Source organism: Chrysoperla carnea, chromosome 1, assembly GCF_905475395.1.
Source record: "Chrysoperla carnea chromosome 1, inChrCarn1.1, whole genome shotgun sequence".
Taxonomy (NCBI): Eukaryota; Metazoa; Arthropoda; class Insecta; order Neuroptera; family Chrysopidae; genus Chrysoperla; species Chrysoperla carnea.
Genome location: NC_058337.1, coordinates 109,663,152 through 109,675,679, shown reverse-complemented (window position 1 = coordinate 109,675,679; position 12,528 = coordinate 109,663,152). Strand labels below are relative to the sequence as shown.

The 12,528-nt window shown below is 27.4% G+C and overlaps 1 protein-coding gene across 1 annotated transcript in view; it reads right to left on the bottom strand.

Annotated features, from left to right (window-relative positions):
- Positions 1-10,642: 10,642 nt before the first annotated feature.
- Positions 10,643-12,528, bottom strand: part of LOC123293439 (high affinity cGMP-specific 3',5'-cyclic phosphodiesterase 9A) — a 188,121-nt gene continuing 186,235 nt past the window's right edge. The window contains exons 10-12 of the mRNA XM_044874266.1: positions 12,058-12,497; positions 11,320-11,978; positions 10,643-11,196 (exon numbers count right to left, since the gene is read on the bottom strand). Coding sequence (XP_044730201.1) covers positions 10,643-11,196; positions 11,320-11,978; positions 12,058-12,497 — 1,653 coding nt within the window. The remainder of the gene's footprint in view (positions 11,197-11,319; positions 11,979-12,057; positions 12,498-12,528) is intronic.

The following is a 12,528-nucleotide window of genomic DNA, read 5'->3' as shown; positions in this document are numbered from 1 at the left end:
ATCTTTTATAACTGTTTGACTCAAAAATTGTCCACGAAATATCATCTAATAAAGGAGCTAGAATGGCGCTCGTGTGGAGGAGTATATGATCTGAACTGAAATGTATGTATATGTATGCATTGTTCTTTGGAACACCAATGCCATCTTAATTTAATGCAGTTTGAGGGTCATTCTTTTAGCACGAGTGTGCTGCTTTATCTCTACACTCCATTATTATAACGTAATTTTCCATAGAAACAAGCCGAAAAATGTGAATTTTGCGTGATTCCGATTGGCTCACAGCCTCAACGAGTGCAAATACGTCACAACCAATAACAAGTCTTTTTTTTATTCAAAAACATTACTGTTTTTTATTATTAATTAATAAAAAATAATAGAATTATTAATTTCAAAAAAAATTCCTTTAGATTAATTATTTTTCCTTTATAAATGAACTTGTGGCAAAAAAATTTAATGCAACTGCTCCATTAAAATCTAATAATATGATAGACAAGTAGAAAAAATTTATGTCAAAAGTGAAACTGATTATAATGCTTGTGGTGACAATACCTTAATTATAATTTGTCTTACTATAAGCGAAAGATTATCTCAATGACGGATTCTATTAAGGTGGCCTACCTAGACATTGGAATGATACTACTTTCGGTTCTACTTCTTGGAAAAATCCTTTCAGGCAGCGACATCATTTTTTACAGCTACATTTTAGATTACATTAATGATTTCGTTTAAAGTATTTTTCTAATAATCTGAATAGATATAGACGGCTTATAAAATCACTTAAACTTTAATTTTGTACTTTAATTGCCTGGTAACACACCAAGAAAAATTTTTAACTTCGATACAGCTACGCAATCGGCATTGGTTACTTGAAATACTATCTATTTCAAATCAATAATATCTAGAAAATTTAAATACGCATTCTTCATCTTTTATTCAAAGTTTTAATGTTTTTCCCGTTATTAAGATTCTCCCTTGGCCTACGATGGTAGTGTTTGCACCGCTAACGCATTCTCTTAGTGTGAGTACTTCTTACCTCAATTTAATATCAAATTTAACCCAGTTACTAGTTAAATTAAATAAATATATATATTTTCTTTTGCAAGAATTTCTGAGACAGAGAATTGAAGTTTAATGCAAGAACGGTTTGATATTAACTAAGCCCTGCGCATCTAACAAACATAGATTAAAAAAAAAACAGTACACCTGTTCTAATACCCAATGAAAGTTGTCTCTTGTACTATATATTTAAACAAATTTTTGATAAGTAATTTATATAAAGGGGTTGAAATAAATGAGTCTAATGACCTTCCTGTAACATATCGTTGTATAATCAATAAAAAACCGTTGCTTAGAAATGTCACGCAAACTTTTAGATATTATGCCGTGTGACTAAAACCTAAAAGCGAAATGTTCTCATATGTCGAAGTCACATCTATTTCGATATAAGTAATTTAAATACAAACGGGCAGTCTTTTATAATTAGGTAAATAAGTAATCAGAGAAAAAAATATGCGCCTAATGAGAAAAATTTTCAGGTAAAAAAATTATTTCGCCAAGTTTCTAAAACAATTTTAACGTCAATCTTAGAAAAAAACTTATCCATTAGGCAAACTTGGAACGTACCTAGGGCCGCGAGTGCGTAGTTTATGGAAAACTACAATAAAAAAACAGAGGGTAATCACAGCCAATATGTTTTTCTATGTCTATCACTTCATAGAAGAACATAGATATAAATCGAATATTCTGCACTTTATACTTTTTTGACAAAAAAGTTATTTTTCTGTAAATTGGCGGTTTATTAATTTTTAAAGAATTTCGATCCCACGATCAAAAATGACCTTTGAGTGTAATAATAATCGATTTTCATTCGCACCAAATGAATGAATAGGGTGAAAGGCCCACAAAACCGAAACGCTTTTACTAGAATTATTATCGAACATAGGTCTACATGGTCCCAATAAATGGCTTCTACCTATCAATTTGTATAAAAATTTGATTTTTAAATCACAACAGACTTTTACGTTCAACAAACTAATTTAAGTGAAAAATTAACTTAAAGGTGTTAGAATTTTTAATAAAAAATTAATTAGAAATTTTTACAAAATTTAATTATCTGCTTTTAATTCTGAATACTTTTAACGTATGTATTTTTTTTTTTTTATAAATTTAATTATCAAGTTACTAATATACAAGCTTTTGTAATAATAGTAGTTCAAGGTTTTTATTTCCGTATCGTAACAACCTTGAACATTTTGTTAAATATTGACTTTCTTACGTAATAAAAATTTAAACCTTGATAAAAATCCATTAAAAAGCTCCCAACTTTGTAAAATTATAACATATTGAGCCATCTATTATGTAATAAATAAAACTACTTGTATATATGTTCTAGTCCACTCTCCCCTTCTGTCTATCGTTGTATAGTGCAGCAACACGTCGTTAGAGGTCTGTAGCAGTGTACCAATGAAATATCATATCATTCATAATATTCATAAATAAAAGAAATTCATAGAATAATCCTATCCTTTTTAAGGATGTTTCGAGTAAATATTAAATCGTTTTTATTGATGACTAGGTAAAACATCAATCAAAAATATTTAAAATTTATTTACCGTCGTTTAAACAGTTGACATTCAATAACGGGAAGCATATCTGAATGAACATTTAAAAAATCTAATGTTCAGAGAAGATGAGACTATTTTTAAGGATACCTTCAATTAAAAATTAAATCGTTGTTCATTGAGGTCTGGGTAAAACACCAATCAAAACCTATTTAATATTCAATCCACTTGGTTCTTCAATGGAACGGTGTACATTCGAAAAATGGATGCAAGCGATTTAAATAGCATATCATTTATTTGCACGACAGCGAATTTGGGGTTTTTTCCGCTAAAATGTATAAGTGATAGTCCGCACGAGTTTCATTCACAATTTTTAACGAATACCGAATTACTTTTTTCTTTCTGTATGATTTTCCGTGCCGCAAATTATCTAATTGCTTAAAGTTGCGACAAATATACATGTTGCACGCAAAGGGTGTATGGTTTTGACAAGTTAATTTGACGCACAGAATGGGGAATTATTGGTCACAGTTGCAGAGCAAGAATGCCTGAATAAATACGCAAAACACATTTTTTAATATTTTAATTACATTTATTATTTTTTACTTGATTTTTTATACATTTAAAATAAACATTGACTGGTTTTTTAAGATGATTAAGATACAAGGAGGATTTTTCTTCTTATTTTTATCTACATCTATATAATAATAGTAATAATGTTAATTTATCATCGGATTTGGCTTACTGTTTAAATATTATGTAAATTACGTAAATAATTTTTACTTTAACATAAAAAAATAATGACTATGATATTATTTTAAAAAACTATATACACAATTAAATATTAATAAACTTTGAAAAATTTGTACAAATAAAATTTCAGTAACATCTATTTTTTTTGAAAAATAGATAAATGTATTTTTGAGCTCTTGATAAAGCGACACAATCGCAAATAATATAGACCGAGTTAGGTCTGTGCGTACGTGATGAGGGATTTTATTTTCGGTGCTACAGAAGGGATTTTAAGAAAACTGTTGCTAAATGAATAGATGACACTGTATATGATCATCTTCGGTTTTTATATATCATACAAAAGAAATTCTCGCAAGCAACGATGTACGTAGCCTTAAGGCGAGAATTTCTTTGTTTTGTTAATTTATTGAGTTTGAATTTCACTTACATTTTAGTATGCACAGCATATATTGATGAAAAGTTATATTTGAACAAAGAATATTATGCGATTCTTTTTTTGAAGAATTCTTCAGTTTCAGTGAATTCCGATTTCTGTATCCGACTTTCATGTTTTAATGATAAGAGGTGTTTTTCAAATGTAAATAAATGACTATTTATATAGATTCAATAACCAAAAGCATACACATAAACGTTTTTTGAGTTTTACTGTATAATTTTTGTTATTAATCTTTACCAGTCCAATCTTTATTGTAATGACTCCATTGATAAATTTTTGATTATTGTTCCTAGTCAAAAACTTTAATACATTTCCCATGGAAATAAATTGAGATATTAATTAAATTTCTGTTTCAATTCTATTAAATCCCATTCAAAATTTAGAATAGAATTAAATCGGAATTGCAGAATTTGCGATTTATTTTAATGAGAAATCTACAGGAGTCTTTTTACTAGGAGTGTAAAAAAAAGTACATTTATCTATGCTTATTTTGTTTAAAACTTTTTATAGTATTTTTGTAAGTAATATCCATTTAATAACAATATGATATAATATGATCTGCTTTAGAGTAAAGATCTTTGAAATTAATTGTAATTTTAGCCGTTTTAATTAATTTACAGTTTTGACAAATGTTTGCATTGATAGTTTTTTATATTCTTATTATGTACAAACTAAATATTTTATGTACAGAAAATTTTTACATACATCTTCATGGTAGGAGATATAATATCTTCAGGAGCAATATTTTCAGATGAAAACTTTTCTATAAAATTCGAGTATAAATTTATAAAGAAGCAGTTATTTTATCGATTTACATTTTAAAGTGGTAAGATTTCAATGGGAAAATTCCATTTATCCCATATAAATAAATATTTGAAGACTATCTTGCATGGGGTACTTAGTTGTCATGGATATCATTGCATTATCAATATCGGATTTTGCTTTTTTACGACGTATTTCAAGTACTAGTGAGGGTCTATAATGATAATAAATTTTCTCCTACAATATGCATATTTTCGAATGGTCATATAAAATTTTTTATATTTATAAATACGATATGTAAAGGATATGCATTTGGAAAACGAAAAGTATATTTGTAGCGAGCAAAATCGCTGATAAGGCTCGTGTAAACTCACCTCTATCTTGTGGAATGGTTCAACTTTATTATAAGAGGTGATCCTTAATATCTATCTAATTTAGGACCATGAAAACGAAGATAAAATTACAATTAACTCACATTATAAATTAGAGCTAAGAATAGGTATGAAAATATCCTTTATGGAATTTTCTCTTTGTTTTCTTGTTTATAACGATATAAATTACATAAAGAGTCATAAGAATATTTGTTTTTAATAATATCGATTTCTCTTCGAGCATTTTTCTTTTATTTTATCACACATTTCAAATTCGATTTGTTTAAACGTACAAACGTACTACATATGAAACTATGATAATCATAAACAGAAAAGGTGTGAATTAAATTATTTCGAATAATGAAAAAACTTCTATTTGCACATTAATTTTTGAATCATTTCAAAATTACTCAAGTTAATCAAGCATAGACTTCTAGATCGTTTAGGCCCTTAATTAGTTCTTTGTTTTTGAATCTTAACTGGCTAAAATTGTTTTTAGTCGCTCAAAACTGAAATATATATATATATATATATATATATATATATATATATATAAATTTTTTTTTTAATATTTTGTACACTTCTAATCCGAGCTACCAAAAAAGGCCAAACGGAGGATTAGCTCAAAAATAAAAATCAGTCACAAGCACTTTTGAATGCTTGTGTATAACTGACATATGTTCATATTTCGCATTTTATTATGATATCGATGATGTATTCCAAATCAGGATACAAATAGACACGGCTTAAAAAATGTAATTTTCATGAATCTTTATTTCGACAATGCAAGTACCTTAATTTATTGTAATTACTGAAAAGTGTATTTGAAACATTTGCCTTAAAACCTTTCTAAAGGGTTATTTGAATTTTCAAAATGAAAAAAACGTTATTTGAAAATAATCAATAAACTCAAAAGAACTTTAAATATGCAAACTTTCAATTGTACTTGTAATGCTATTTTTGCAATATTGACTCTTGATAAAAGAGAGTCACTATTACACAGGAATAACATATCTCACTGTTACTGACGGACTAAGGTAGATGTTAGTATGTTACTACTATCCAGATATAATGTAGATGTCACTGCTGAAATTACTAAAACGAAAATTATTCTAAAAGTCTTCGTGCAATCGTCTTTTGGATACTTAAAGTTAAAATTCATGAAAATTAATTTTTGGCACAAAATTTAAAAAAAATTACATAAATATATCGTATCACATAACCTTTCTTTCCATCTTATCTATACTTAAAATTTTTATAAAAATGACAAATTTAGGGTGAAAGAGAAATTTTTTGATTTTAGTTTTGCAGAATAACATACTTAAATTTTCATAAATTATTTAGAGAATTTTTTTTGTAGAGACAACCTTTAATAATTTCACAGTTTATATTTTATTTAAATATTACACTCACAGTAAATACTAATTATATGTATTTTTTATTTAAATTCATTCTTTAACATGTGATCAGTGGTGACCAGCACCAAAACTGTATTTTTTAATTTTTTTTCTATAATTATAATTGATTAAAATTTTCTAAAATATAATATGCATTCTCATAGATTATTTAGTCCTAAGCTAAGTATATTGTCTATGATAATAAATTTTTAATATCTACGTTTTTTTCTTCAACTTACATTCAATTTTCTAACTTTTTTCTTATGGCAATCTAGTTTTTTTTTTATTTTATTTTTTTTTTTTGAATACAAATTTTTGTAAACATTGAAAATAATAATTTAAGAATACAATTTATTTATTTTTTCTTAAATACATTTTTTAAGCTTTGAAAACCATCTTTTTTTTTGTAATATCTACAGACAATCTAAATTTAGGTGTACTTAAATTATAATTCTTTTGACTAGATATTTTTTAACGGAAAAAATAAACAACATAAAGCTAAAATTCAAACTCAATACTAGAAAAAATGTTTGAACTAAGAATAGTTTTTTATTGCTTCGAAAGAAAAATAGTTTATAGAAATATTCTTCTTTATTATAAGATTTTTTGAGATGCTTTCTTTTCGAAGTAAAGTCATCTAAATGGAATTCAAGTGATCTGATTACGTCTGTACAAATCGTTTTTCTACCGTAGTAAACGACATGTGCTCAAGGAACAACACAGTTCATATTTTTCAAGACATGGTAATAAAAAAAGTTCTAAAAAAATGCTCGACGTAGGAAAGCACGATGACAATTAAACCAATTCAATGATTTTAAATTAAAGAAACTCTTAAACAAACAAAAATCTTATATACAAAGGCCGTATTCACAACAACAAATTTTAACAACAGTGCTAAGTTAAACACTCAGCATATCTAAGGAATCTCTGAAATATAATTATTCCTCAGATATGCTGAAATGCTATACCAGTATAAGCTAGCTTAGCACTATCGGTGTTACTTTGTTGTTCTGAACACCCTCATAGAAAATAATAGTGGAATGTGTTAGTAATTGAAACTAAATGATTATCTGTAAATCATAATGGTTTTCAACTAACGTTATAAATATCTATCTAAGAATAAATATAATGATTCAGATCTAACTTTGTTTTTACTTACTAAAATATTCATTTTACTAGAATTTTTTTTTTTGTTAAATATAATAATTATATGCGTTTATAATATTTTATAAATAATAACAATTATATTAATTAGCATCATCAAATCATACGTGGAAAGAATGTTTATAATTGTTATGAATCGTTAATTTTAATATATACATTATTCCAGACTAGTATTTCAATTTTTGTCAACATTTTATCAGAAAGTTTGTAAAAAAATTTGCTATGCATGCGATAAATTCCGTTTAAAACTTAACATTTGAAGAGGGCGTCACTTGTTGCAAAATACAAATAATTCATAGTTAGAAGTGGTGCCATCAGTGATTATACCAATTTTACAAATCATTTTAAGTATGAAAATGCGAATTTTTCGAAAGGGCTTTTATAATAGATCCTTAAAATCTGTAATTATACTGTAATTTTAATGTTTTATAAAAAAGCATGAGCTTTTCTAAACTTCTAAAAAACGTTATACACCTGCTACAAAGAGAGTAGCGAGTAATCACCGTATTCATTATAACCATGGATACTAAACGCCTTTATACGAAATAAGACAGACATAATGTAAAAGTTAAGTAGCGAAGAAAGAAAGGATTATTTTCTATTTATGGTTTAATTCCGAGAATACAATTATAACGAAACACACCACATGTGAGTGAAACATCAGGAATAAAACTGTTATATTTTAACTTTCTAGCAAATTTTTAGTAGCTGTTGACAATTTTGACTTCTAGACAATTAATTCTAACATTTTCCCCTGATAAAATATTGATATTTCAGAGATTTTTACAGTCAATAATAGTAAAATTTGAATCATGGTTTCGAAATATTTTCATCAGTTTGTGTTGTGATTTACCACAAATTAATACACAAAATTATGCTACAAATTCAAATTTTAGTATTATTAATTCAGGCGTAAACTGTAAAGTTGCGATTTTATGAAGCCGCTTGAAGCTAGCTTTTAGCGTGAAATTTGATCACATTGTATAATTTCGATCAGAGTGCCATCTAGATAAAAAGCAGCGATAAATTTGAGCGTCAAGCGTCAAGTTGACTTATCGATCTATGTTATTCCCTATTAACCTATTGGGATCAATAACAACCACATAGTTATATTGACATAATATGTTTTTTTATTATAATTATCAAATAATATCTAACAAGCGCAACTGCCTCTCTGAAGTATTTTAAAACTGGTTCATAATATCAATTGTATTTCAGTTCGATAAAACAAATAATAGCGTTAATTAATTGAAGCTGAAGTATTTTCAGCTTCTTCAGATTTGACGCTGCTTTTTATCTAAATGGCACTTTGATCGCAATTATATATATGTGGCCAAATTTGACGCTAAAAGCTAGCGTCAGCGTCACCATGAAATCGCATTTTAAGGGTATCTTAAAATTATCCTTAGTTATAATTTAACATTATATAATACAATATAACTAAGTATTTTAATATACTGTTATAATAAAATTCATTTTTACAAAACTTTATATAAATTGGGGTTCAAGTTTCGAATTACTATTACATTTTTTTTAATAGTTACTATTTTTAATTAAAAAATAATTTTTTTTTAAAGATATGACTTTTTAAAAATATATGATAAAATCAGTCGAAAACAGTAGAGTTTGCAATGTTCAGGTTTACTGTTTAAAGAGGTTATTAAAATATTTTTGTGCATTTTTTATGTATAAAAATAGATTTTTGTGAACTATTAAAAAGGAGCTTAAATTGTTTAAAATGGAGAAAGTAGTTAAGTAAATTAAAATTTTTGTTTAAAATTGATCCCAATAAAATTTTCAACTAATTTGAACTAATGTATAATTTTCGGTATGATAAGATAATTACGATATCGCATATCACATTCCAGTTATCTTTATTGTATATTTTACTTTAAAATATCTTCGATTGTGATGAATTTTAGTGAAAAAACTATAATAATTGACAATAATAATAATTAAGTGAAATGTAATAGCGATATCAAGAAGTAAGTATAGTGCTTCTGATTCTGATGAGATAACTTAATTCAGGTTTTTTTTAACAAAAAATTCCAAAATTTACTTATGTACAGCTATCACAGACAAAGGAGTTTTAACATTACAAATTTTAAATAATCAAATTTAATAACCCACAATACTTCTTACATTTCGTCACAAATTATTGTTGATCACGGCCTGATAAATACGAAGCTTGTCTACAATACGGATTTTAAAAAAAATAGAAATTCATTTTTTTCGTATCAGTTTCCAGAATACTTTTTTCAAGTAACGTAAGCTTTGATTGATACAAAATAATAAATTATGTGTTTTTTTAATGCTGACTTGATGTATAGAAGAGATGAGCGTCGAATTATCAAAAAAGTAAGGAAACTCTTTAGTGGCTCTACGTAAAATTAACGCTATCGTTCCGCATATTCAGTAATAGATGGCAGTATGCTCAATATAACTACCAATTTATGGCAGATTAAAGGACATATAAAAAACTATTGAAGTACTGATATAAGGATAAATATATTACTGATTTTAACTAATCAAACAAAAATTTTGATATGATTGAATTGATATAATAACTGAATATGTCGAATAGGTTTGGGTTTATTTGTATATCTTTTCTCAAGGCACCGCCGAAATATTGAACCAAAAGAAATGTTTAGTATTGGATAATAGCTCTGAGACTTTCGGCTTTACATAGCCCATATGACAAAGCTATGAGCTCACACTATAGAGTTCTTCCAATGGAAGCTAATACAACATAAATTTGTATTTTGCCACATTTGATAGTACGAGTAATCATACGACTTATTATTAGCTACTGTTGTGAGCTTTTCTTAAGCTCATTTTAAGTGCTTATTGAAATTGTTGAATGTCCTTACTGATATATTTAACGGTAAGAAAATCATCAAATATTCTGTTTATTAGACCGTGAATTTTTTCCAAAGTAAACATTTTAAGGTTGATATTAAACCGTTCACATTTCTTATCTGTGTTAGCTATATTGACTGCCGTAAATGAAGAATATAAAGGATTTAAAATGTAATTCACATTGTTATAAAAATAAAAATTGTTATTTAAATATTTAAATAAATTTTAAACATGCTCTTTGTTAATATCGTTATGTTTACAACATCTACAAAATATATATGAGGCCAAATTATATTTACGTAAACTATTATCTTGATATGAATTTTTACATATTTCTTGTCAAATATTAATCTTTGTATCAACATTGTCAACATCCGATGTTGTATCTTTAATATGTTGTATTAAACTTATTTTATTATTACCCTGTCCAGATGTAATTCTATTTTTTTGGTCAATTTTTTTACAAATTAATTCTTGTGTTGATGTGGATGTTGACGATTGTAAACCGGATGTAGATGGTGATTGTTGATTGTCTAATTTATTTATTGGTATATTTGATAAACTATTTACTTTCTCCGATGATAATATCGTACGCCATCCTTTTTGTTTATTTATCTTTGGTAATGTGCTTGCTTTTTTATCATTTTCATAATCTACATCACTACTTTTACTACAACAATTACTTATTACGTCATGATGATGATGATGATGACGTGGTGATTTTGGTGGGGGTATTGATGAAGATGATGGTGATGATTGTGTTTTTGATGAGGAATCGATACTTAATGTAAATTTATCTGTAAATTGTCGTAATCTCGACAAAAATGAACGATTATTGTTTACTAATTTAACACTTTCTTGTTGTTCTTGAGGTGAATGCATATTATTTTCATCTTTGTTTAATGTTCGTTCAACAATTTGAATTTCATCAAAATTTGTTTTTGATTTTGACGTTGGTATTGTTTTTATTTTTATTGAATTTTTAGTTCGTGTAATATTTAAATTATAGCACTCACCATCACTACTTTTACTTTTCACACTATTGTCCCTTTTACTTGTATTATTATTAATATTATTACAATCAACTTGTACCGTCGACTGTTGATACGTAATTGGTTCATTTATTTCAATTTTTGGTGATATTAATTTACGTGCTGACGGGGATATACAAATTGGTTTTAATTTAATTTCATCATTTTCATGAAAATCTACTGATTTTTCACTTGTCGGGGAACTAATGTCACTACTATATCGTCCACCACCGCCTGATCGATCAAACGATCGTCCATGATATTTTCTTAATAGCTCAATACTTTCATTCATATCCATTGATAGACGTTTCGATGTGAAACGACTATCAAAACTTAGTGCACCTGTAAATTTACCGCGTTCTTTATCACGTTGTACAGCGCGTGCCACTTCGGAACATGTTAATGTTTGAGTCTTCTCACGACTACCTTTACGAGAACCAGGATAACTTTTACGGCCGGTATTTGCTACACTGCCTTCTGTTGATATTTTAAACTTTAATGTTTTCTCCGAGACTTCAACTTCTGTGGCAGTTTCTGAATCTCCACTTTCGTTATCTTCAAGAACATCAGCAAGGTTTTGATCGTCATCTGAATATACAATATTATCATTACTTTGGTCATATTCTTCGTCTGTTGATCTAGACCTAAATGAATACACAAAATTGCTATAGAATTAATGGGAAAATTATTCGGGAAAACATTGAAATTATAATAAAACGTTACCTAGATCGAAATGAGATACTTTTCCTAGATTTTACACTATGATTTGAAACTGATTTTGGAACATTGACTGTATCACTACCAGAACTCTCATCCGGACTATTTGGATGTTGTAGAAAGTGATGAGAATGTGGTGGAGCACCAACCGATGACCTCGCTAAAGCTGGATGTTCAAGAAGTTCAGCAACGACACTCTTCCTATGCAATCTTTCTTCTTTGGTGGCTTCATTCAACCTTCGATAATAGTCTAAAGCATCTCGTACAGGTTGTACTATCAATTCTTGCAATTCAGTTAAAAGATCACCTAAAGCTTCGAACAATGGTAAGAGCACGAAACCAATAAAACTACATTGTGAAGAAGGTTTTGTTATTTTTTCACGATCCATAAATGGTGTTACGGGAAGACCTTCCAATTTTTCCGCGTCACTTTGTTTAAAGAATTCCTGGATAAAAAAAAACCGCATTGAAACTTTT